Source organism: Eptesicus fuscus, chromosome 4, assembly GCF_027574615.1.
Source record: "Eptesicus fuscus isolate TK198812 chromosome 4, DD_ASM_mEF_20220401, whole genome shotgun sequence".
NCBI lineage: Eukaryota > Metazoa > Chordata > Mammalia > Chiroptera > Vespertilionidae > Eptesicus > Eptesicus fuscus.
The window spans coordinates 22,745,091-22,771,518 of NC_072476.1; the positions used below are offsets into that span (position 1 = coordinate 22,745,091).

Here is a 26,428-nt window from a genome sequence, read left to right on the forward strand (position 1 = left end):
CTCTTGGAAGTGAAAATTGAGTCAGGAAGCCTGACACACATTAGGCTCTCAATAAGTGTTTTCTGGATCATTGATTTATTGGGTGAGTCAGCAAATCAATGAATCAATAATTAATATTCCCCTCTCTGGGCATTCATTTTTTCATCCTTGGAAGATGAGAGCTCTTCCATCTCTAGCAATTTGGTTAGTCTCTAATTACTTCCCATGGTTCTTTCTGAAGGTCAGGACCCCACAAAATTTTTCTATAAAAGGCTGGCTAGTAAAAAGTTTAGGTTTTGCAGGCCATACGGTCTATGTCACCATTGCTCGATTCTGCTGTTGTAGCACAAAAGCAGCCAAAGACAACACGTAAATGAGTGGGCATGGCTGTGTTCAAAAAAAACATTATTTATAGACACTGATGTATCCCGAAATGTCATTTTTCTTTTGATTCCCCTCCCCCCCCCCGCCCCAACCACTTAAAAATGCAAAAACCAGTCTTACCTCATGGATTGTATACCAAAGCAGGCATCAGATTTGGGCCATGGGCCATAATTTATCAGTCCTGCTGAAAATTCATGAGCAAACCTGTCTTCCAGGAAGTCCAGTGAGCTCTTTAAACAGAAATTCAGTGAGGAAGCTCTTTCTCCTTGGTGCACACATAATGATCACTATGTCTGCCAAACTGGCTTTCATAGACACATTGTGCCATGCTCTCACTCTAGAACCTAAGAGGGCTCCCACGTTAAGTCCTTCAGAACCCAGACTTGTATGTCATCAACACATCCTATTTGGCTGGTCTCTTCTCTGTCAAACACCCGAGATACCACACCCCTTTCTACAGTCGGTGTTTGACTCAACTGCCCCCTCTACTTGAGTGTGAGGTACCCTTTTCCCTGACCATCCAGATTGTGCCCATCCTGTAAATGGCACCCGAAGCTGAGAAGCTTTCCCCCAAACTACTCTGATTTCCATCATCCCTGAACTCCAACTACCACATGGGACTCATATTCCCAGTTGAGAGATCAGACTGCTGGGGTTCAAGTTCCTATCACTCTGTGACCTGAGCAAGTTCCTAACACAGTCTGAGGGATCTATAATAATAAAAGCGTAATATGCTAATTAGACCGGATGTCCTTCAGGATGAAGCCAGGGCTGCGAGGGAAGCCCAGGTCCCAGGTGCCAGAGGGAAGCCGGTGCTGGCAGCTGGGGGAAGGAAGGCCTACTCTTGCATGAATTCTGTGCATCAAGCCTCTAGTAATAAAAATAATATCCACCTCACAGGGTTGCTGTGAGAGTTCATTGAGATAATTTGTGTAAAATGCTTGGCCCAGAGCCTGGCGCTAATAGTATAAAAACATTAATAAATGCCAGCTCTGATTATACTTCTGTATTGTTTGACTTTTTTTACAGGAAGGTCATATTTATATAATAGTTATATGATTTTGAAAAGACTAAAAGTACCCTTTTAGTCTTAACTTATTTTGTTAATCCTCACCTGAGGATATTTTTTCCATTGATTTTTTTAGAGAGAGAGGAGGGAAAGGGGAGAGCCAGAGAGAGAGAAACATCGATATGAGAGAGACACATCAATTGGTTGCCTCCCACAGGCCAGGGATGGAGCCTGCAACCGAGGTATGTGCCTTTGACGGGAATCGAACCTTAGACCCTTCAGTCTGAGGGCTGATTCTCTAACCACTGATCAAAACCAGCTAGGGTCCTTTTAAGTTTAAAACAACCCTAAACAATATTTTGTTGGTAATTTTTTTCAGGTAAAATTATAATCGACATGGAACATACACACAGGGAAGGGCAGAAACCCCAAGTGCTCAGCTTGATGAGTTTTTCATTGTTAGTAATTTTCTTTCTAGGATGAATCAAAACAGAGTCAGTATAGAAAACCCCTTGCGGAGAGGAATAATCTGTGCTTGAGGGAGGTGACATGTTTTGGGAACGGTGTCACATCCAGGAATGAGGGTCTGCTTACAACCAAGGGAGAAGCCGGTTAACGCACAGACCATAATCATGCCACCGGGAGAAACAGGCAGCATGGTCTCCAGCGATGCACCACAAAGGCGTCCCTTTCAGGGATGAGTCACCTGAGCCCAGGGTCCCCAGCATCACGCTGAGAGATGGCTGAGCTCACAGGCTCCCTGGAGCTGTCTCAACACTTACTCTCCCCCAGGAAGAGCGTTTAAGCTCATTAATCCAAGAACACTAAACAAACGTACACACTCATCATCTCAGGGCCATTAGCGTTCAGGAAATTGAAATAGCACATGAGACTAATCCTTTGACGTAGGAAAGTTGGCTAATATTTTTCAGGAGTGTCTGCCAGCTGACAGCTCAGTGACTCACCTCCTTACCTAGGGCGGAGGGGTGGACAGAAGTAGCCTTTCCTATGTACCTACTATGTATGTACCAAGCTCAGGACTGCCTGCTCCCCACACATAAGGTTATTTCATTTTCATACAACCCCAAGGCAAAGGTATTATTCCTTTCCACAGTGAGACCTAGAGCAGTGTAGGGCTTGCCCAAGTTGTACAGCCAATTAACGGGGGAACTGAGATCCGCACTTGACTGGCTCTAAAGCATTTTAAAAATTCCTCTATGCACTGACAGAACAGGGCGCCAGAGATCATTGAAACCCTCATTTTACACATGAGGAAGCAGAGGTCTGGGGAGGGGAATAGCTTGCTCAAAGTTATTGTGGTATAATAAGAAATATATTTGCTCTTTGCCCCCAGTTCCTGGCAAAAAGCTCCTGAAACTCTTGTAATTTCCTGAGTGATGAGGGCACTCGGAACATCTTTTATTCTACTTGTTCTCTGACTCCTGCTCCTGACACAAGAGCTTCTGAGACCCTGGGAATTTCCAGAGTGTTTTTTGTGTGCTAATGAGATGGGTGGGACCCCAGACAGGTTCAGGATGGGGTCTGGTCACCAGAAAGACCAAGACATAATTAGGAGCTTGGAACGTCCAGCCTCATCCCTCATTCTTGGCGAAGGAAGGGGCTGGAGATTGAGTTATTAATCATCATGCCTATGTGATGTGGCCTCATAAAAATGCCTAAAATATGATGATTGGAAAGCGTCCACGTTGGTGAACACGTGGATGTGTTGGGAAGGTTTTGGGAGAGGACATGGGGCCCCACACCCCTTCCCCATACCTTGCCCTATGTTCCTTTCCATTGGGCTGTTCATCTGTATCCTTTGTAATCCTGTATAATCAAAGGCTAATATGCAAATTGTCCCCATGGGCGGGAGTTCCACCGACTGGGAGTTAGACTGACCACCAGGGGGTGGCACGGAACATGGTGGGCATCGGCGATGAGGTGCTGGCAGCGGGTGGCAGTGGAGGTGCTGCTGTCCCCAATGGGCGCCTACGAGAGCAGGACTGCAGTGGAATGGTGGAGCAGGTGAGCAGGTGGTGCCAGGCCAAGGTAAGTGTGAAGGGAGGCCCTGGCCGGCAGCAGCAGCCACTAAGGACCCTACCCGTGCACCAATTTCATGCACTGGGCCTCTAGTCTAGTCTAATAATAGACAAATATGCAAATTGACCACACCTTCGCTACACCTAAGCCACGCCCACCAGCCAAGCCACGCCCACCAGCCAATCAGGATGGGTATGCAAATTACCCCAACAAATATGGCAGCTAATTTGCATATCAAGACAGCGTCAAAAGCAGCCAAGAGCTGCAGAAGGGAGTAAAGCTTCGAAGAAGCAAGCAAGCTGGGGGGGGGGGGGGAGGAGAAGGGAGGAGCCAAGTCAGGGCCGGGGGCAAAGGGAAAAGCAGGCGGGCTGGTGGAGAAGGCGGGGCAGGTGACAAGGGAGGAGCGGAGGCGGGGCCAGGGGCGAAGGGAAAAGCAGACAGGCTGGCAGAGAAGGCGGGGCGGGCGACAAGGGAGGAGCGGAGGCGGGGCCGGGGGCGAAGGGAAAAGCAGGCGGGCTGGCGGAGAAGGCGGGGTGGGCGACAAGGGAGGAACGGAGGCAGGGTAGAGTGCAGCAGGAAATCCTATTGCAGGATTTTTCCTGCAACGGGAACCCTAGTATCCTTTATAATAAACTAGAGGCCCGGTGCACAAAATTCGTGCACGGAGGGGGGTTGTCCCTCAGCCCAGCCTGTACCCTCTCCAATATAGGACCCCTTGAGGGATGTCCGACTGCCCGTTTAGGCCCGATCCCAGTGGGATCGGGCCTAAACGGGCAGTCGGACATCCCTCTCACAATCCAGGACTGCTGGCTCCCAACTGCTTGCCTGCCTACCTTCCTGATTGCCCCTTAAACCACTCTGCTGCCAGCCTGTTTGCCCCCAACTTCCCTCCTCTGCCGGCCTGGTCACCCCTAACTGCCCTCTCCTGCAGGGTTGATCACCTCCAACTGCCCTCCCTTGCAGGCCAGGTGCCTCCCAACTGCCCTCTCCTGCTGGCCATCTTGTGGTGGCCATCTTGTGTCCACATGGGGGCAGGATCTTTGACCACATGGGGGCAGCTATATTGTGTGTTGCGATGATGATCAATCTGCATATTACTTTTTTATTAGATAGGATAGAGGCCTGGTACAGGGGTGGGAGCCAGCTGGCTTGCCCTGAAGGGTGTCCCGGATCAGGTGGGGTTTCCCTTAGGGTGTGGGGCGGCCTGAGCGAGGGGCCTGTGGTGGTTTGCAGGCCGGCCACGCCCCCTGGCGACCCAAGCAGAGGCCCTGGTATCTGGAATTTATTTTCCTTCTACAATTGAAACTTTGTAGCCTGGAGCAGGGCCAAGCCTGGGGCTCCCTCCGAGGCCGGCCAGCAGCCATTTGTGTTGGGGTTATAATTGAAACTTTGTTGCCTTAAGCGGGTGGGCCCGGCCAGGGTGTGCGAAAAGTTTTGCTTCCCCTGTTGCCGGCGGCAACCCTGGCCTGCTCTCTCAAGCTCCATTCTGCCGCCATTTGTTTGAATTTGTTTCCCTTCTATAATTGAAACTTTGTAGCTTGAGTGGAGGCTTAGGCCTGGCTAGGGCAGGCGGAAAGCTTGGCTTCCTCTGTTACCTAGGAAACCTTGCTCTCTGTGGCTGTAGCCATCTTGGTTTGGGTTAATTTGCATACTCGCTCTGATTGGATGGTGGGCGTGGCTTGTGGGCGTGGCTTGTGGGTGTGTCGGTGGTATGGTCAATTTGCATATTTGTCTATTATTAGAGAAGATGAGAGGCCCAGTGTACAAATTCATGCATCAGTGGGGTTCCTTGGCCTGGCCTGTGGGGATCAGGCCAAAACTGGCTCTCTGATATCCTCATTGAGAGGGGGCACAGGCCAGGCCGAGGGGCCCCACCGGTGCACGATTGGGGCTGGGGAGGAACTGTGGGAGGGCTCCCGGGCGTGTCCAGCCCATCTCGCCTAGTCCCTGTCTGCCAAACCCAGCAGCAAGCTAACCTACCAGTCAGTGTGCATCATAGCGACTGGTCAAACGGTTGAAAGAATGGTTGGACACTTAGCATATTAGGCTTTTATTACATAGGATTAGTGAATGCAGGTAAATGTTTTCCTAAGTTTTGTGAGCAGTTCTAGCAAATTATAGAACCTGAAGAGGGGTTCCTGGGAACCTCCAGTTCATAGTGAGTTGGTCAGAAGTACTGGTGGCCTGGACTTTTGATTGGCATCTGAAGTAGGCCTGAGCCCTTAACCTGCGGGGTCTATGCTAACTCTGGGCAGTGAGTATCAGAATTGAATTAGATTGTAGACACCCAGTGGGTGTCCACTGAGAACTGGAGAATTGCTTGGTGTGGAAAAACCCACACATTTGGTGTCAGATGTGCTGAGTGTATAGAAAATCAGAGTTTTTCTTTTAGTCATAGAGGAGTTTGTGGTAGGACTTGGACTCAGATCCAGGCTTCACATCACAGACCAATGCTCCATCTCTACGACCAAGCATTTCTTCTTCCCAGCCATCCCAAGATGTCCACCACATCCACAAATTATAAAAGAAGGATCCAAATAAATGTTAAAAAGCCAATCCTTTCCTCTGTCAGTCTGCTTCAGCTTTCATTTCATGGTCTCTGCTGGTTTTCACTAGGCTTCCAACTATGTTATTTTCTTTTTCTTTTTTTTAGTTAATCCTTACCTGAGGATATATTTTATTCATTGCTTTTTTTAGAGAGTGGAAGGGAGGGAGTGGGGAAGAGAGAGAGAGAGAAACATTGATTGGTACCTCCCATATGTGCCCTGACCAGGGATTAAACCCTCAACATTTTGGTGTATGGGCCGATGCCCCAACCACCTGAGCAACCTGGCCAGGGCAGGAAGTGGGGCCTTTGAGACGTGATAAGTTACGAGGGCAAAGCCCTCGTGAATGAGATTAGTGCCCTTTTAGGAAAGACGAGTGATCTCGTTCCCCGCCATGTGAGGATATAGCGAGAAGGTGGTTATCTGCACATCAGGAAGAGAATCCTCACCAGGAACCAAATCAACTAACACCTTGATCTTGAACTTCCCAGCCCTTCAGATCTGAGATATCAAGGACTGTTGTTTAGCCAGCCAGCCTATGGTGTTTTTGTTACAGCAGCCTGAACAGACTGAGATAACTGGCTTCCATCAAGGGATGGAGACACTGCCTCCTAAACAAGTCAGGGCTCTCGGAAGAGGAAGGTCGGTTATGTGGGCAACCAACCATGTCAGTGGCGACTCATACAGCCAAGTGGAGGGGAGACACCATGGGGAAGTGATCAAGAGCACGAACTTGGGCTAAATCCCAACATCCACTCACCAGTGCGGGACTTTGGGCACATTGCTTGACTTCTATTTTATCTTCTGTAACATGGAGATAAAAACAATACCTCTTTCACAGGACCGCCGTGAAGATTTAGATGAGTTTATGCATGGAAAGTGGTGAGGACAATGACCAGCACATAGTACATGTTCAATAAACGTTGACTTTTTATTTCCTTCATTGGTGAAACCCATCTCTCCATCTTCCAGAAAATGACCTGATTTTTCATTAGCGGAATGCTCTGACAGACAGCTTGGAGAGTGTGTGTGTGTGTGTGTGTGTGTGTGTGTGTGTGTGTGTGTTTGTGTGTGTGGGGCGGTGGGGGGGGGGGAGAGCGGGAGAAGGACAAGCTCCTTTCCTGGGGCAATGTTCAAGAACCACTAATCTTTGCTTTTGCCAACTGGGGTTTTTAAGTTGAAGACCAAAGCTGACCCTCCTTTGACTATGAGGCGTTTGGAAGAGGAAGAGAGAGAAAGAAAAGAGATGGGAAGGTGGCAGCAAGAGGGAGAGTTGAGGAAAACCACAGTGCTGACTCCCTGTGAGAACATCAGAACGCCATTTCACCTGTTAATGTGTGCTGGATTTGGATGGGTTTTGGAGGACTCAAACTCAGGCTGAGTGCAGTTTAGAGATGGACTAAGGCCACCCAAGGCGCAAGTCTGCTACTCCTGGGCTCCATGCGTGAAAATAATTGGTGTGAAACACACCAAAACTCTTGGAGTGAACAGTGACCTCTGGGTGCACGAGGGTCAAGGTTAGGCATAATTTTAGGTTCCTTCTTCATACTTGTTTGTTTGTTTTTCAAAATTTCTACAGTGCTCAGGGATCTGTTCTATGATCAGATAGGAATGTTATTTTAAAACTTTCATAGAGAAAAATAATCAAGGTTTTTTGGTGTGTCTTTTTAAGGTTGAGCATGTTAGCTCCATTTGTCAAATAAACTGCTTGTCCAGCAGCATTTTCTATCTTTTTCTCCCTGTTTCTTTCTAACAGCTAATGATAATAACAGTTACCAAGCATTTTACTATGTATGTCCCAGGCACGTGCTCAGTGCTTGATGTGCATATAATCCTAAGGAGAGGTGCTATTAAAATTTCTATTTTAAATATGAGGAAAGAAACTCAGAGATGCTAAATCACTGCTCCTCCCCCCTCCCGCCCCCAGCTGTTTGGTGTCAGTACTCTTGCCTCTAACCACTACCTGTCTCTCTTTTGTTCCTTTCGCCACCTTTCCTTCTCTGATCTCTGAAAAATGATCGATCAGGACCTGTGTCAACTGCATGGTGCAACCCTAGATTTCTCAACTTCAGCCTGATTGACATTTCGGCTCAGATAATTCTCTATTGAGGGGGGCTGTCCTGCCCACTGCAGGGTGCTGAGCAGCATCCTGGGACTCTACCCACTAGATGCCAGTAGCACTCCCACACACACCCAGTTATAACAACCAAATATGCCTCCAGGTAGTGTCAGATGTCCCTGGGGACCAAAATTGTCCCCATTAAGAACCACCGATGTAACCTGATCTGCAGAGTAGCTGTGGAAAAGGGCCCGGGAACTCCACTAGTTGAACAGTCGCTGATAGGAACCAATGGGAACCGTTTGTACCCTTCTGGCAATTCCCCAAGATCATTCGAGGCAGCTGCCACCTGTCAGGACATTCCAGGACAGGGCCTGACAAATGGTTGGAGTGCCTCTGGCAACAGGAGACACGGGCTAAAGTGAGATGTTCTTGCCTCTTGTCCTGAAAGCTGGGATGCTGGGATTAAAAAGGGTAACATGGGCAATGCTTGACCAGCAAAGGGCAGAGGGCCCTGAGCTGGTCTGTGGATGACACTGTGGAGGGAACAGACCAGTGCTTGGCCAAGATGCTGTGGAACGAGGCAGATCAGTGGACTTGGATTAATTTCTTGTCCTGGCCCCACCCTCATATGCTGTGTGGGCACAGTTGAGCCCTTTGAGAATATTAATGCTTCGCTCTGTCTCTTCCTGGGACAGTAGGATGCTGTGTCCAAACTGGCCCACTCCATCCCCTCTTGCTTTATTCTTCATAGCATTTGTTTTGTGTTTACCCACTGTCTCCTCTGCCTAAATTTCAGCTCATGAGGGCAGGAGAAACTGCTGCATCCCTGGAGCCTATGACAGTGGCGGACATAGTAAATGCTCAATAAAGACTTGCAGACTAAAGGCACATACCCCCTCACCTCCTTCAAGGGGAAGCAGTTTGATAATGTGTATCAATGGCCCCAGACATGCCAAGCCTTTTGTACTCAGTCATTCCAATTCTGAGATTCTATAGCCCCATCACACACACACCAAATAATCCAACCTGAAGAAGAAGCCTATGTGGATCCATGTTCATTCTACAGTGACTAAAATAGCATAAATAACCTGAAAAACCCACCTAAGTAACTTAAGATACAGGCATAACAAAAATAGACCCGATAAATCTACTCGGTGAAATTCCAGGCAGTCATTACAAATATTGTTTACAGTAAGATAAGTTAATATTGTAACACACACACACACACACACACACACACACACATGCAAACTGTCCATGCAACCTGATTACTGAGATTATGGGAGTGAACATCCTTTCACACTGTTGGTGGACAGTTTGAAAATTGCTATTAAAACACACGTGTTCATGATATTTGACTCAGCCATTACATTTCTAGGAATTTACTTTTTTAGGAATTTATCCTAGAAATGTATCAGGAAACCACCCAGATGTCTATGAATATGGGAATAGTTAAATAAATCACTGTATGGCAACACAGTGGAATAGTATACAGCCATTGCAAGTGAGAAGATTTGCATGTACTGATGTGGAAAGATGCCCAAGATATATCATTAAATTTTAGAAAATTGCAACATGTGTTGGTATAATAACAACAATATGCTATATGATAGTATAAGCATAAACATTTTTTTAAAATCTGGAGGAATATATACAAAGTTATTGAAAATAGTTATCTCTAAAGGATAGAGTGAGATTTTCCCTGTCTATGCTGTGAATTTCTGTAATGTTTAAACATTTTAACAACAAGATGATAAAAGAATACACTGAACCTGCCACATGAGCTTGCTCAAACAAGCAAACAAAAGCTAGGCACATGAAGACTGAGAGGAACACTATCAAGGTGTTATTAATAGTGTCTGATCATCTCTAAGTAGTGAGATATCGGGCAATCTTTATTTTTCTTCTTTTGGGGGAAAACTTCTACAAAGAGCACGTGTGGCCTTTACAAAGGCCACCCCCTCCCACAAATTCCCTTTGTTGAAATTGGGGAGGTGCTCAGGGTGTAGAATGCTTTTCAGTGTAACCTGCTGACGGCGGTGTCCTGTTTCCCCAGGATGGATGACATTCAGCTGTGCAATGACATCATGGACCTGAAGCAGGAGCTGCAGAACTTGGTCGCCATCCCAGGTAAGCATCTGGGACTCCAGCTGCTCAGAGCCCCCAGCATGCCCCAGCTGTACTCCCTCGGGCTGGAAGACAGTGTTCATCTGGACTCCTAACATGACCACATTCTTGCAGTGCAGTGCTCCCTGATCCTGTGATTCAAACACAACTCTGTCAGGCAGATCCAGTTCAAGTCCTAATTCTGGCCACGGCCTTGACCTTGGGCAAGTCACTGTATCTCTCTGAGGCTCAATTTCTCCTCCTCTGAAAATGGGGTGGTCATAGTAATAGTAGTACCTAACTCATTGGGTATAAATCTCATTATGATAAATGAAACAATGCAAGCCATGTGCTTAGCTTGATATCTGGTCCAAAGTAAGAGTCCAGTAAGTTTTAGCAACTATCACTGTTCTAATCCTGCTTGGGAACAGGTAGAGTATGGTGGTTACAAGCTGACTTTGGAGTCAAACCTAGATCTATCACTTATTAATGACATGACCTTGGGCAAGTTAAGTTACTTCACTAAAACTCAATTTCTTCATCTGTAAACTGGGATGGTAGTGGTATTTACCTCATAGGGTTGTGGAATTGATGAAGGAAAAAACACACCATAAAATGCTTAGCATAGTTCCCATCCTATAGTAAATGCTTAATAAATTATTGCCATTATTATTATTATTATTATTATTATTATTATTATATTAACCAAACAAATTTCTATCCATCCTTCAGATCACAACTAATTTGGCCCCTTCTCCCAAGAAAGTCTCCCTGCCCATCCAGGCTGGGTTAGGTGCCCTCCAGGGGGTTACTTTCATTAAAGTACTTACCAAATAATTTCCTGTTGACTCATATAAGTCCCCCTGAAAGCTCCATATACCTTGAGGTCAGGAATGAGGGCCTGGTAGGTGCTAAGAGGAAGGTTTTTTTTTTTTTTTTTTTTTTTTTTTTTTTTTTTTTAATTTCTTTATTGATTAAGGTGTCACATATTTGTCCTCATCCCCCCATTCCCATCCCACCCCTCTCCCCACACATGCCCCAATCCCCTGTTGAACTTAACCGTTGGATAGGCTTATATGCATGCATACAGGTCCTTTGGTTGAACTCTCCCCCTCCCCCCACCCTCCCCCTGCCCTCCCCTATCCTCCCTCTGAGGCCCGATAGTCCGATCGATGCCTCCTTGCTTCTGGTTCTGTTCTTGTTCCTCAGTCTATGTTGTTCATCATTTCCCCTAGATGAGCGAGATCATATGTCACTAGATATATACTAATAAGAACTGAATGTGAGACGAGCAATAATAGTTATGCTGACAGGCAAATGAATAAATCTGTAGCGAGCTTCCCCCTGGACCAACAGTTCTTTTGAGACCCAATTTCAATGTCCGGTAGTTCCTTATGTGTACATGTCAGCACTGACCCCTCAGCTCTGGATGGTGGACAAACGGTGGTAATGGAGGTCCGACTCCCTCTGGTTTGGTCTCGGCCGAACCCAGGGGCACGGCGTCACCCGGACTAAGGGGCACGTGGCCTCACCCATACCCAAGGGGCGCGTGGTCTCACCCGGGCCTGGGACCCAGCCTCACCCGGATGGATCCAGGGGCGCACGGCCTCACCCGGACCCAGGATCTGGCTTCACCCGTACCCAGGGACGCTTGGCCTCTCCCAGACCCAGGGGCACGTGGCCTCACCCGGGCCTAGGTGCACGAGGCCTCATCCAGATCCAGGGACACATGGTCGCACCCGGACCCAGGGACGCTTGGCCTCTCCCAGACCCAGGGCCACTTGGGCTCACCCGGGCCTAGGTGTACGAGGCCTCACCCGGATCCAGGGACACATGGTCTCACCCGGACCGAGGGACGCTTGGCCTCTCCCAGACCCAGGGCCACTTGGGCTCACCCGGGCCTAGGTGCACGAGGCCTCATCCGGATCCAGGGACACATGGTCGCACCCGGACCCAAGGACGCTTGGCCTCTCCCAGACCCAGGGCCACTTGGGCTCACCCGGGCCTAGGTGCACGCGGCCTCACCCGGATCCTGGGACACATGGTCTCACCCGGACCCAGGGACGCTTGGCCTCTCCCAGACCCAGGGCCACTTGGGCTCACCCGGGCCTAGGTGCACGCGGCCTCACCCGGATTCAGGGACACATGGTCTCACCTGGACCCAGGGACGCTTGGCCTCTCCCAGACCCAGGGCCACTTGGGCTAACCCGGGCCTAGGTGCACGAGGCCTCATCCGGATCCAGGGACACATGGTCGCACCCGGACCCAGGGACGCTTGGCCTCTCCCAGACCCAGGGCCACTTGGGCTCACCCGGGCCTAGGTGCACGCGGCCTCACCCGGATCCTGGGACACATGGTCTCACCCGGACCCAGGGATGCTTGGCCTCTCCCAGACCCAGGGCCACTTGTGCTCACCCGGGCCTAGGTGCACGCGGCCTCACCCGGATCCAGGGACACATGGTCTCACCCGGACCCAGGGATGCTTGGCCTCTCCCAGACCCAGGGCCACTTGGGCTCACCCGGGCCTAGGTGCACGAGGCCTCACCCGGATCCTGGGACACATGGTCTCACCCGGACCCAGGGACGCTTGGCCTCTCCCAGACCCAGGGCCACTTGGGCTCACCCGGGCCTAGGTGCACGCGGCCTCACCCGGATCCAGGGACACATGGTCTCACCCGGACCCAGGGACGCTTGGCCTCTCCCAGACCCAGGGCCACTTGGGCTCACCCGGGCCTAGGTGCACGAGGCCTCACCCGGATCCTGGGACACATGGTCTCACCCGGACCCAGGGACGCTTGGCCTCTCCCAGACCCAGGGCCACTTGGGCTCACCCGGGCCTAGGTGTACGAGGCCTCACCCGGATCCAGGGACACATGGTCTCACCCGGACCCAGGGACGCTTGGCCTCTCCCAGACCCAGGGCCACTTGGGCTCACCCGGACCTAGGTGCACGAGGCCTCATCCGGATCCAGGGACACATGGTCGCACCCGGACCCAGGGACGCTTGGCCTCTCCCAGACCCAGGGCCACTTGGGCTCACCCGGGCCTAGGTGCACGAGGCCTCATCCGGATCCAGGGACACATGGTCGCACCCGGACCCAGGGACGCTTGGCCTCTCCCAGACCCAGGGCCACTTGGGCTCACCCGGGCCTAGGTGCACGCGGCCTCACCCGGATCCAGGGACACATGGTCTCACCCGGACCCAGGGATGCTTGGCCTCTCCCAGACCCAGGGCCACTTGGGCTCACCCGGGCCTAGGTGCACGAGGCCTCACCCGGATCCAGGGACACATGGTCTCACCCGGACCCAGGGACGCTTGGCCTCTCCCAGACCCAGGGCCACTTGGGCTCACCCGGGCCTAGGTGCACGAGGCCTCACCCGGATCCTGGGACACATGGTCTCACCCGGACCCAGGGACGCTTGGCCTCTCCCAGACCCAGGGCCACTTGGGCTCACCCGGGCCTAGGTGCACGAGGCCTCACCCGGATCCAGGGACACATGGTCTCACCCAGATCCAGGGATGCTTGGCCTCTCCCAGACCCAGGGCCACTTGGGCTCACCCGGGCCTAGGTGCACGAGGCCTCACCCGGATCCTGGGACACATGGTCTCACCCGGACCCAGGGACGCTTGGCCTCTCCCAGACCCAGGGCCACTTTGGCTCACCCGGGCCTAGGTGCACGAGGCCTCATCCGGATCCAGGGACGCATGGTCTCACCCGGACCCAGGGACGCTTGGTCTCTCCCAGACCCTGGGGCACGTGGCCTCACCCGGGCCTAGGTGCACGAGGCCTCATCCGGCTCCAGGGACACATGGTCGCACCCGGACATAGGGACGCTTGGCCTCTCCCAGATCCAGGGCCACTTGGGCTCACCCGGGTCTAGGTGCACGCGGCCTCACCCGGATCCAGGGACTCATGGTCTCACCCGGACCCAGGGACGCTTGGCCTCTCAGACCCCGGGGCACGTGACCTCACCCATGCCTAGGTGCACGAGGTCTCACCCGGATCCAGGGACACACGGTCTCACCCGGACCCAGGGACGCCTGGCCTCCCCCAGACCCAGGGGCACGTGGACTCACCCGGGCCTAGGCGCACGAGGCCTCACCCGGATCCAGGGACACATGGTCTCACCCGGACCCAGGGACGCCTGGCCTCCCCCAGACCCAGGGGCACGCGGCCCCACCTGGGCCTAGGTGCACGAGGCCCCACCCGGATACAGGGACACATGGTCTCGCCCGGACCTAGGGGTGCGTGGCCTCTCTCAGACCCAGGGGCACGTGGCCTCACCTGGACCTAGGTGCACGAAGCCACCCGGACCCACGGGCGCGTTACCTCTCTCAGACCCCTGGTCGCGTAGTCTCACCCGGATCCAGGGGCTCACGGCCTCACCCGTACTCGGGACCCAGCCTTACCCGGATCCAGGGGCCCACGGCCTCACCCGGACCCAGGGTTCAGATTCGCCCGGACCCAGGGGCACATGGCCTCACCCGAACCCGGAATCCAGCTTCACCTGGACCCAGGGGCGTGTGGCCTCACCCAAACCCAGGGGCGTGAGGCCTCACCTAGACCCAGCGGCGTGTGACCACATCTGAGCCCAGAGGCTCGCAGGCTCTCCTGGACTCGGGTCTCAGCGGGGTTTCGCCTTCTTGATCCCAATTCCTGTTGGTCAATTCCCTCTCAGCAATTCCTTCGGTCATTTTCTCAGAGCTCCAGGGCGGCTGCCGCAGAACTCGTTGGGCGGCGGGCTCGGCAAGGCTCCGGTGTGCCCGGTGCCCGGCGGTGGGCTGGTCCGGTGTCGCTGCGTCGGCCCTTGGGTCTGCAACGGTGGCCAGTCGCTGAGCGTGCGCACCTGGCCACTTCGGGGCATTGAGATTCTTGAAGGACTCGGAGGTCAGCAAGCACGGAGTCTCCCACCCCATGTCTCCCAGGGGCTCGTCTGTCCGTGCTCGGCAGCGAGTGGAGCCGTCCCCTCAGCCGGAGACCGCCGGGGGAACTGCGCCGAGCACGTTCCAGGCCACCATTGTGTCGCCTGAGCCATAGTTCTTAAAGTGTGGACTTTGGGTCACCGGCATCAGCATCATCCTGCGTACCCCTCTCTTTTATTCTAGTTGTAGAGCATCTGCTCAGCCAGCCCCCCGTCTTTCTGGCTGGTGTCTGCTCTGCTCTCCCGTCATAGTCTCAATATTGTTGTGGTAGGCAACGATCAGGCTGCCGCCCTATGTCTCCATCTTGGTCCTCCTTTGTACAGTTAAGTCTTGATTGTTGTTGGTGTCACTGGGAGGAATTGTCCTCCAGGCCAATTGGCCGTGAGGACCCTCTTTGTCCATATAGGAAGAGTTGCTGTGCAGGAGACATGTTTGTGGGCCGGGTCTTGATGCAGCAATGCCTTGGCGCTCACTGAGTCTGCCTCTAGAATGCCTCCCTTATGCAAGTGATTGAAATCTGGTGTCATCTCCCACCAACCACTAGATGCCCTCGTTTCTGGGTCTCCAATGCAGTGTGGGTCAGCCACTACCTGAGGCACTCAGCAGGAAAAAGCTTCTGCTCAGCTTGGCTGGGGCGGAGCTACAGGGTGGAGCCTACAACCTTGGCTTCCTGTCAGCCCCGCCCTATGAGGCTCCTGTGTCTGTGTCCCTCTGTATTCCTTGCAAACACCTCTGAGAGAAACGCGCCCTGGAATTTCGCCCACTGCCAAACAGTCCAGTCCCTCCCCTAATGAATCTGGACTCCCAGATTCTCGCCTGGAACTGGGTTTCAGTGCAGTTGGAACTGGGTCTCAGCGCAGTCTGGCGTCCCTGTCTCCTTCCCAGCAGGGCCACTCAGTGGCGCAGGCAAAAGTCCGTCCTCTGCGCACCTTCCAGTGCGCGCGTCTGGAGCCGCCGCTTCTCTGTGCCTCCGCCACCACAGCCCAAATTCATTCCCCCAGCGTGCGCCTGGCTTCCCAGGGTTTCGCCCGGAACTGGGGTTCAGTGCAGTCGGAACTAGGGTTCAGCACGGTCCTGAGCTTATGTCTCCTTCTCGCTAGGGCAGTTCAGTGGCGCAGGCAACAGTCCGTCCTTTGCGCCCCTTCCCGTGCGCGCCTCTGGAGCTCTGCCTTCCCCCGCTCCTCTGTGCCTGCGCCCCACAGCCCAGATTCATTCCCCCAGCCTGCGCCTGGCTTCCCAGGGTTTCGCCCGGAACTGGCGCTCAGTGCAGTCGGAGCCGGCGCTTAGCGCACTCCGGAGCCTTTATCTCCTTCCTGCCAGTGAACACCGGCCAGGCCGTCAGCCGCCCCCTCCTCTCCGGCTCCATCCTCCCCGCAGGCGCGCGCGCTCGTGTCTCCGCCAGTTTCTCCATACCTCAGGCTTTTACGGCTCCCCCGATTGTCCCCGTGGCCCTCTCCTTCCCCCCAGCTGTGGGCATTTCAGTCCGCCAGCTCTCCTGTGGTTCTGGACGATGTCCGTTCTGACCTCTAGTTGTGCCTTTGAAATTGTTGTGCCCGGCTGCAGGTTAGGTGTTTCACCTATGTCGCCATCTTGGTTTCTCAAGAGGAAGGTTTTATTGAAGAAACAAACACAAGTCTGTCTCATGAACCTTGCCTTGGTTTTGGCAAGGAGCAGCACCCCCCATTGTCGTTGACTGCAATGTTTTTGCCATTCTATCTGTTCACGACGTATGTCTCAAGAGGCTGCACTGCTGCCAGGTGCTAGGCCTGCAGTGATGAACAGACAATGATGTCCTATTTTAAGGAGCTCACAAGTTAGTAAAAGAGGCATCCTGACATCCAGTGGATACCTATTATCGAGCTAGAAATGCAGCACAACTCACTTTAGAACAGGGCATTGCACTAAATGCCTCAGCATGAGGGACATTTGGGGCTGAGTAAGTCTCTGCTGGGACAGGGGGGCTGTCCTGTGTGTTGTAGAATTTAGCAGCATCCCTGGCCTCTGCCCACTACATGTCAGTAGCATTCCCTTCCCTTTGATGTGTTGTGACAACCCCAAATGTTTCCAGATGTGGTAGTGGGGGAGGGAGGGTAGGTGGGTTGGGAAAATTGCCCCTTGCCTAAGAACCACTACTTTAGAGTACAGTGATCTGGGTTTGAATCCAGGATGACCAGCTAGATGATCTTCATGGAGCAACTTAATTTCTCTGAGCTTAAATTCCTTGTTTGTAAAATAAGACCAATAAGGCCACCCTCACATTGTTGCTGTGACTGCGCCATGACATAACATGGGATCACAAATGCAAAGGTAGGAGCACTCCACACACCCTTGTTCTGACGGTCGTGTCTGCAATCATGGCAGAACTTTCAGATGCCATCCTTGAATGAGCATGCACTAGCTACCAGGCCCTGTACAGGCAGGCCCTGGGAATAATCGAGTGAGTGGACAGTCCTAACGGAAAGGGGGTGACAGCTAATGAGTACGGAGATTGTTTTTGCAGGTGATTAAAATGTTCTAAAATGAATTGTGATGATGGTTGCATAACTGAATAGTACTTTGAAAGGGTGAATTGTATGGTATGTGACTTATATCTCAATAAAACTATCACCACAAAAAGTAAAATGTCAAACATAAAACAGTAAAAGAATGAGGGGGGATATAGCCAAATCCAGACACGACCCACTTGAAATTCTGATTCGATTCGTATGGGTGATCTGGCATTGATCATTTTTATTTTATTTTATTTTATTTTTTTAAACTTATTTTTTTAAAATATATTTCATTGATTTTTTACAGAGAGGAAGGGAGAGGGATAGAGAGTTAGAAATATAGATCAGCTGCCTCCTGAACACTCCCTAATGGGGACGTGACCGGAATTGAACCTGGGACCCTTCAATCCGCAGGCCGATGCTCTATCCACTGAGCCAAACCGGTCAGGGCAGCATTGATCATTTTTAAAACCTTCTTATGATTGTGATGAGCAGCCAGGGTTGAGAACTACCAGGTCAGTTCAACTTTCTCATTTTATAGCCAACCCCCACTCCCCGCCCCCCACCACCATCACCCACCAATAGTTTGGCCGAAAGGTACAAAACCCATCCAAGTTGATGTAAGCACAAAACAAAAACAGGCAATTAGTGGAAGGACTGTGGAGACTCCTGGAGCCCCAGGGCACTGTAGTAGTTTCCTTGGGCTGCCGTAGCCAATTGCCACAAACTTGGTGGCTCCAAACAACAGAAATTAATTCGTTCACAGTTCTGGAGGCCAGGAGTGTCGGCCTCTAGAGGAGAATCCTTCCTTGCCTCTTCCAGCTTCTGGGGCTCCTGTCAATCCTTGGGCCCCTTGGCTTGTAGATGTCTCACTCCAATCTCAGCCTCTGTCGCCACAGTCTCCTCTTTGTATGTCTCTGTGTCATCTCTTCTTATAAGGACATCAGTCATTGGGTTAAGGGCCCACCTTAATAAGTATGACCTCATCTTAACTAAGGACATCTACAAAGATCCTATTTCCAAATTAGGGTAGACATGAAATTTGAGGAGGTAGCGGGTAATACTGCCCATCCTCACAAGGGTTTGGAACCAGAACAGGAAAGCTGTTGGAATGTTCTTTGGATCTCTCTCTCTCTCTCTCTCTCTCTCTCTCTCTCTCTCTCTCTCTCTAATGTTCCTTTTTTTGTTTTCTCTAGCATAAGAGCCAAGTAAGTCTACTTCATCTCTTCTCTTTGATCTTCCCACATAAGATCCCAATTCTCAGGGTCTCTGTGTCCTAAATTTTAACTTCCCAGGAGACTCTAATGGGCCTAATATAGGTTGGCATCTCCCCCTTGGGGGAAGAATTCCCAGAGCCACTTTTGGCTCAGCAGGACATGTGGGAGCCACCAAGGCAAAGGAGACATGAGTGTGTGGCCACCCCGTCAGCCAAGGCCACCTCAGGCACCTCCATTTGGGACTGTGGCAGCCTCTAGAGCACACGTGGAAATGTGTGGAGCAGGGGCGGTGTCTTTGGTTGGCACAGTCATTGGGATGCATGACTAACCAGGACCAGGACTGGGGTGAGGAGAACAAGGCATTCAGCTGGAGCACAAAAAGTTCAGTAATCAGGATAAATAATATTTTAATGCAATATTAAAATATCAACATTCATGCAAAAAATACACAATGAAGCAAACACCAAAAGTTTAAATAAAGGTTAAATTAGTACTGATACTCAGTGGGTAGAGGCCAGGGATGCTAAAACTTGCAGCCTGGGGGCAGTTCCATATGAAGAATGTTCCTCCCCAAATGCCATGGACTGTCCTGCTGAGAAACATAGGTCGCACAAGGCCATAGGGCCAATTAATTACAGAGCCCAGGTCTCTAACGCCAGTCCCATTGATTCCCCTGGAAATTGCATTGTCCCAATTGCTTTTGTGTGGAAATTCAGATATTAACATTTTCTTATATCTCCTGCATTTCCCCTCACCTCTCTCACCTCCCTGACTCCCTGTTAAGAGTCTTCTCTGTAGTCCCTGGATCAGTGTCAGATTTCTAGATGGATTTAGCTGAATTTAGGGCGAAGGGCGGGGAATGATGCTTCAGGCAACACATCAATAAAAATATTAAGGAGAGAGAGCACCGAATGGCCAAGAAAATCATGTTTCACCAGCCAAGGTCAGAAGATAATTTATCAGCTCCTCAACAGAAAAAAAACCAACAACACCTGGGGCCCTTCCTGCCTTGAGGGTGTCTCAAGGACAAGACAAAATGTGCTCCTCCCATCACCACTGCTGCCTTAGAACTGGCTGTAGAGGGCATGTCACCTTCCCCCTGGACATAGAAATGGTACCTCCCTCATCTGGTATTGGAAAGGTTTAAACTACTGATTCTCAACCAGGACAATTTTTCCCCCCCAAATTGGGCAATCAGCTGACATTTTTGGTTGTCACAACTCGGGGAGGAAGTGCTTCTGGCATGAGTGGGAGGAGGCCAGGGATGCTGCTGAATATCCTACAAAGCACAGGACAGTCCCCATAATAAAGAATTATCCAGCACAAATATCAATAGTGTCCAGGTTGAGAAACCTAGAATAAATGAAAACAAAAACCTCATGAGAATCTATATAGTATATAAAGAGGTAATATGCAAATTGTCCAGGACACTGTAACGTCACGACTGCTCAGGAGGAGGTTGCGCACGCAGGTGGGTGGGAGGGGACTGCGTGCGCAGTGAGGCAAGCCATGGATTGCGCAGGCCCACAGAGAACAGGGCCTGCCCGCTGCCACGGGCCTGCAGAGAACAGGGCCTGCCAGCCACAGTGCACCAGCAGTCCCGCCTCTGTGCGTGAGCTGCAGAAGAAACACCTTTTCTGACTGCTCATTGGCTAAGCTCCCTGTAAGCCACTCGCAGTGTTCTTGGTAACTTGGGTAATAAGAATCTAAGAAGGTGATCTATGGTTTTCCCACCTCATTCCTGGAGGAAAAAATGAAGGTCCACTGCTGGAGGGGATAAGAAATGTCATATCCTGCCCTAGCCAGTTTGCCTCAGTGGATAGAGCCTTGGCCTGCCGACCGCAGGGTCCGAGTTTGATTCTGGTCAAGAGCATGTACCTAGGTTGCAGGCTCCTCCCTGGCTGGGGCCCAGGTTAGGGCTCATGCAGGAGACAACCAATCGAAATGTCCCTCTCACATTGATGTTTCTCTCTGTCTTTCCCTCTCTCTTCTACACTCTCTAAAAATCAATGGAAAATATCCTCAGGTGAGGAAAAGAAAGAAAGAAAGAAAGAGAGAGAGAGAGAGAGAGAGAGAGAGAAAGAAAGAAAGAAAGTCATATCCTATGAAAGAGACATCTTGAAAATGCCTAAAGAAAGTTGTCATTTTTTTGTGGTGAAGGGACTGGAGTCTGTGTTGATGAAAACACCTTGGAAGCTGCGGCGGCCGGCAGTGGCAGCAGCAGCGGGGTGATGGGGGCGGCGTCTTCCCCTGATCAGCCCGGTTGCCTCCTGCAGAGGGGAGCGGGCCTAAGCCGTCAGTAGGACATCCCCTGAGGGCTCCCGGATTGGAAAGGGTGCAGGTTGGGCTGAGGGACACCCCTTCCCCCATGCACGAATTTCATGCACCAGGCCTCTAGTATAAATATAATAGCTTTCAATTACTAAGCACTTACCATTTGCACATTTATGCTATCTGATTTTCTTTTCCTTCATTAAGTATTTGTTTCTTTTGTACTTGGTTCAGTAAATAGTTAACCTGGAGGGCATTTAATCATTTGTACCCAGAGTCACACAGCTGGGAGGGGTAGGAGGTTGGGCATCAAGCCAGGACTGTCTGGTTCTACAGAGAGGGCTCACAGTTGTGATAGGAGCTATAGGCCAGGGAAACTGGCGAGGAGGCCACGGCTTGGTCCAGGGAGAGGTGATGGTGGCCTGGGCTAACGAGGTGCTGGTGGAGATGAAATGCATGTTAGAGGGTCACATGGGCAAGCACATTGAGATGTTAAGAATCAATTGCGCGATGCCAGCAAAGCAGTGGGTAAAGTTGGTAAGCTGGTGGTTCTTATTGGCAAGTAGGTAGGTGGGTGATGTTGGCAAGAAAGAGGTCACATCACCGATCAATGACAGTGCCTGCAGATGAATGGGTGGGGCCTCTGGGCAAGTAGGTGATGCCAGTGAGCAGATGGATGGGGCCTGGAGGCAGGTGCCAGGAAGCAGGTGGGGGATGCCTGCAGACAGGTGGGGTTACCGGCAGAAAAGGTATGTGACACACAAGCAGGTGAGCGGCATTGGCCAGTGGTATGGAGACTTGGGTAAGTAACTGGTTTGTAAGCTGGCACAGACCACTTTGAGGAGGTGGCTTTTCCTGTGAGTTGCATGAGTGGAGGGCTGCAGCTGAGTACCTGGGAGTCTGGGGATGCCTGAACTGGAAAGAGATAGAAAACAGGGTGACTAATTTGGGGAGGGAGGTTCTCATTTCCTTGGGGACCTGCAAGTCATTACGGACCTCCTGAGAGAGCTGAGCGATCAGGGTACTCTGGCGAGTCTGTGGGCACTGTGTGAACTTACCTGCTGAGGCTGGAAGGTGCTCTGCCATGCTGACAAGCCCGTAGGACCAACTATGGGAAGAGTGATGCCACCATTGTCAATGTAGCAACGGCCAGGAATCTGGGGGCTGCTAGAAATTCTTCCCCCTTCCTCACTTCTCTTCTGGTTAACGAAAGAAGTTGATTTTGTCTCTTATCCAAATATTACATTTTCTTCACCTTGATTCTGTCTCCAAACCTAGAGGGAATTGCCAATGCCAGCCCTAGGCAGGCAGACGGATGAGCTGCCCATTTATTTTATCTTCTGAAGGGGTCTGAGCAGAGAGAGCTGACGCGCTCCTAGTTTCCTCAGTCCTCATTTCCAGGCCTGGTTCTTTTGTTTTCTCTTCGGCATTCTAGCCCTGGGTAGTTGGGATAGGACTCATGCCATCAGCATGGAATCTGACAGATTGGATGTCCTTGCTATGGAGTATTTCCCTCCCAGCACCCCCACTGAGCCCTTCTCACCCTCTGCCTTCTTCAGCAGGGCCCCTTTGCTGCTTCATTACCACTTACTGAGCGCTCACCACATCTGAGCTCTGGTAAGCCATTTACTAACTGCATTTAAACCTCACTGGTTGTATTTTACAGAGGAAGAAACTGAAGCTCAAAGGGGTTAAGTTGCTTCTCCAAGTTCACACAACTAGTGAAATCGTAGATCCAGGATTCCAACCCTGGCCCCTCAGATGCAAGTGTTTTCACCAGTTTCACTCAATTGTTTCTTTGCTGATGTTTTCTTCTTCCCAGAAAAAGAAAAAACCAAGCTGCAGAAGCAGAGAGAGGACGAGCTAATCCAGAAGATCCACAGACTGGTGCAGAAGAGAGACTTCCTGGTGGATGACGCAGAGGTCGAGCGGTTAAGGTGAGTGGGTGGCGTGTCCCCAGGTTCCTTCCAAACCCATTGTTTGCTCCTGGGACTCACAGCCCTGCCCTACAGGCATGGCCTCACCAAAGGGTCCCCTAACACTGGATCCAAATGAACCCCAGCCTTCTGGCCTGAGAACCCATTTCACATTCAAGAGAAACTCAAATCCAGCTCTAGCGTCTTGCAAAGACCTGTGGGTCATTCAAGGAAGTGAGCAGGGAGAAATTACATCACATAACATGCAGGTGTGCTTCCTACACATTTTCTCTTCACTGACCTTTCTCTGAACTCATCAAGGCAACTTCTAGAAACTTCTGTTGGTCTCTACAGAAACTCTGCCCCTGTACTGACTTGCTTCTTTGCCTGCCCTGTCCACTTCCCAGCCTTGTTCTTTTCTTTCCCCTCATTGGTGGTTCCGATGCCCCTCCTTTTTGCAGATGTACCCATCACCTGGACTTGGACAACTAGGGGCCCTGGAGCCATGGTGCACCTGGAGGCTCTGGAGGAGGCTGGGCTCAGGAAGCATGAATGTTGATTCTTGAATATTTTTGTCCTGGAGCAAAGCCTTTGGAGCCCTTCCCAAGGAGAGGGACTCATAGGGCCTTTTCGAACTCAGAGGGCAACTTCCTCTTTATTCTGTGTGTCCTCCTGGGTCACCCAAGGCCCCTGGGATGCGCCTTGCCTAGCTCAGCCAGGCATGGCCCACTGTCTTTGCTCCTGGTGACTGTTGGAAGAGGTGAGGTGACCTGCCATGTATCTTATGGAAGCACCTCTGAGACCTGCCATGTATCTTGTGGAAGCACCGGTGTCTAGGGTGACTTAAAGGTACAGGGTCAGGAGAGGTGTTGCCCAGCTCACTGAACTCTGGGAGACTGGGTTCTGTGATGTCCTTGCCTCTACCCTGGGGTCTCATCTATGCTTCAGGTAGGCATTTGCTCCTTCGTTATGTGTCTGCTTCAGAGCAGGTTCATCAAGCACAACATACAATTACCATGCACATATAACACAGAAAATATATGCATACCACACATACATAACACACAACACACAACTACCACCGTACACATAACACACAACATACACATATCAACCATATATAACAAACAACAACGTACATGCACCATCCACAAAGCCCGTTACATGGCCCCACACACGTAACCTCTTGCCTCATTTCCTCAGCTCCTTGATGCTTTCCTTGCTTACTCTACTTTCCTCTTGTCTCTACACATCTGTCTTCACAGGGAGCAAGAAGAAGACAAGGAAATGGCTGATTTCCTGAGAATCAAGTTAAAACCTCTAGACAAAGTAACTAAATCTCCAGCCAGTGAGTGCATCCATTATTTCTTCTCCTCCCATCCAAGAGAAAAGGAAATTTAAAAGAGGTGTGGGGTCCAAAGAAGGCGCAACAAAATGCTTATTAGAGATGAAACGTGTGCACGGGATGAAGGCAGGCAGGGGCAGCTTCATCAGTGTGCAGCCTGTGCAGTTGCCCAGGGCCCCATGCCTAGAAGGTCCTGTGATTGCATCAGTGCTTACAGTTCTTAAGAATTTTGGAACAGGGGGCCCTGCATCTTCATTTTGCACTGGTTCTGCAAACTGTGGAGCTGGTTCTGGCAGCAGCTGCCATTCTCTAATCACACAGTTGGATGCGTTTCATAGGAGGAGCTGGGTGGCCACTGAGGCAAGGAGGTGGGAACTGAGGCTCAGGGAGCTCTGGCCTCTTTTGGAGTTGGAATTTCTAAGGCAGTGGAACCAGAATTACGCTTTTCAGAATATTAGTCTCACAAGGTACTCAGAGCATAAAGGGTTTTGTGTGAAGTAAGTTTGGGAAATGCTGCATATTTGACCCTCTGTATGGAAGGTTCTAATGTTCATTAGCATATTAAGCTGATAATGGGTCCTGCTGTCAAGGAATTGTCTTCTCTTTGTTGATCCAGTGAGGTTGCTATCAGTTATATGAAGTGGATGCCCAATTCAAACTGTCCCTAGCAAAACAGAGGATCTGGAAGAAGAGCCACAAGAACCAGGGCTTCAGGGACTGGACACTGTTAGAACCCTTGCTTTCCTTCCATTTCTCATCTGTGCCCCTATCTCTATGTTAGCTCCATTTTTCTCCTACTATACAGGTCTCCTCTGTGGGGCCAGAACTCCAGAGCCATAAAACTTAGCAGCATCCGAGGCAATAGCACAGATTCTCTCTCCTGGTATCTAAATATATAAATCTCAGGAAAAGATTCTAATTGGCCTTTCTTGGATTTTGTTCCCACCTCTTAGGCCCATCATTGTTATCAAGTGGCTAAAATCTGTGATTGGCCAGATCTGTGTCACATGCTCACTCCTGTAGCCACAGGGACATGAAATGTTACCAGAGTAAAATGGGCTAGAAACCTTGCTAGGAAGACAAAACCCAAAAGCTGCCACTGATGACTACAGTTGTAAACCCAGTTTTCCTTGGTCATCCGTTAACATCCCAGGAAAACACAGTTGTACAGTGTAGGGGAATAAAGAAAGAGAAGAGCCATGGTCCCTTCTGTAGGCCCCTGAGATAACATGGCACATGGTCTCTGGTCCCCCTCTAAATCCATGGGAATTAGAAAAACTCCACCTAGCACTGTGGAGAAGGAGTAAGGAAACTTGCTTTCTGAGTAGGGTTATGGATAGAAAAAAGAAATCTGGCAAGAAATCAAAACACCAAGCCTGCACCACATTCAAGGGGACCAAATTTACATTACTTACCTAGTGCTGGAAACCTAAGTGGAAAAATTAAAACTGATAAAAAACCAGTGAAATTTCTGGGACCCCAGCAAAGCAAGTGCAAAATTACTCAATAGGGACCCTTCAGCATTCCATAATACACAGTTCACAGATAGAATAACCCCCATGGAGATAAGCTCTCAATAAAAATATAAAACCACCTGGCCAACGTGGCTCAGTGGTTAAGGATCAACCTATGAACCAGGAGGTCATGGTTCGATTCTCAGTCAGGGCACATACCCGAGTTGCATGCTCGATTCCCAGTAGGGGGCATGCAGGAGGCAACTGATTGATGCTTCTCTCTCATCATTGATATTTCTATCTCTCTCTCCCTCTCCCTTCCTCTCTGAAATCAATGAATAAAATAAAGTAAAATAAAATAAAATAGAATAACAAAAAATGTAAAATCAATGAATTGAGCCACAATGAGAGGAGTCCATAGAATCAACGAAAAGAGAATGCCTGTTCTCCCAAGAATTAGAAATAACAGACTATCTAAAAGAGACAATAAGTATATTTAAAATTATTAAAGAGATAAGAGAAGGAATTCAACACAAATGACAGAACAAGATGCTATTAAAAGAGAAAAGGTAGATTTGCAAACACTTGGCTTTCTAAAAAAATATTGTTACAGTACTGAAGCAAAAACTCAATGGGTTAGAGATAGTTGATGGGAGGATTCATAAATTAGAAACCATAGCTGAGAAA

The 26,428-nt window shown here is 50.4% G+C and overlaps 1 protein-coding gene across 1 annotated transcript in view; it reads left to right on the forward strand.

Moving 5' to 3' along the window:
- The window catches only part of BMERB1 (bMERB domain containing 1), a 99,134-nt gene that overhangs the window by 72,081 nt on the left and 625 nt on the right, over positions 1-26,428 (forward strand). The window contains exons 3-5 of the mRNA XM_008141556.3: positions 10,077-10,150; positions 22,849-22,963; positions 24,208-24,290. Coding sequence (XP_008139778.1) covers positions 10,077-10,150; positions 22,849-22,963; positions 24,208-24,290 — 272 coding nt within the window. The remainder of the gene's footprint in view (positions 1-10,076; positions 10,151-22,848; positions 22,964-24,207; positions 24,291-26,428) is intronic.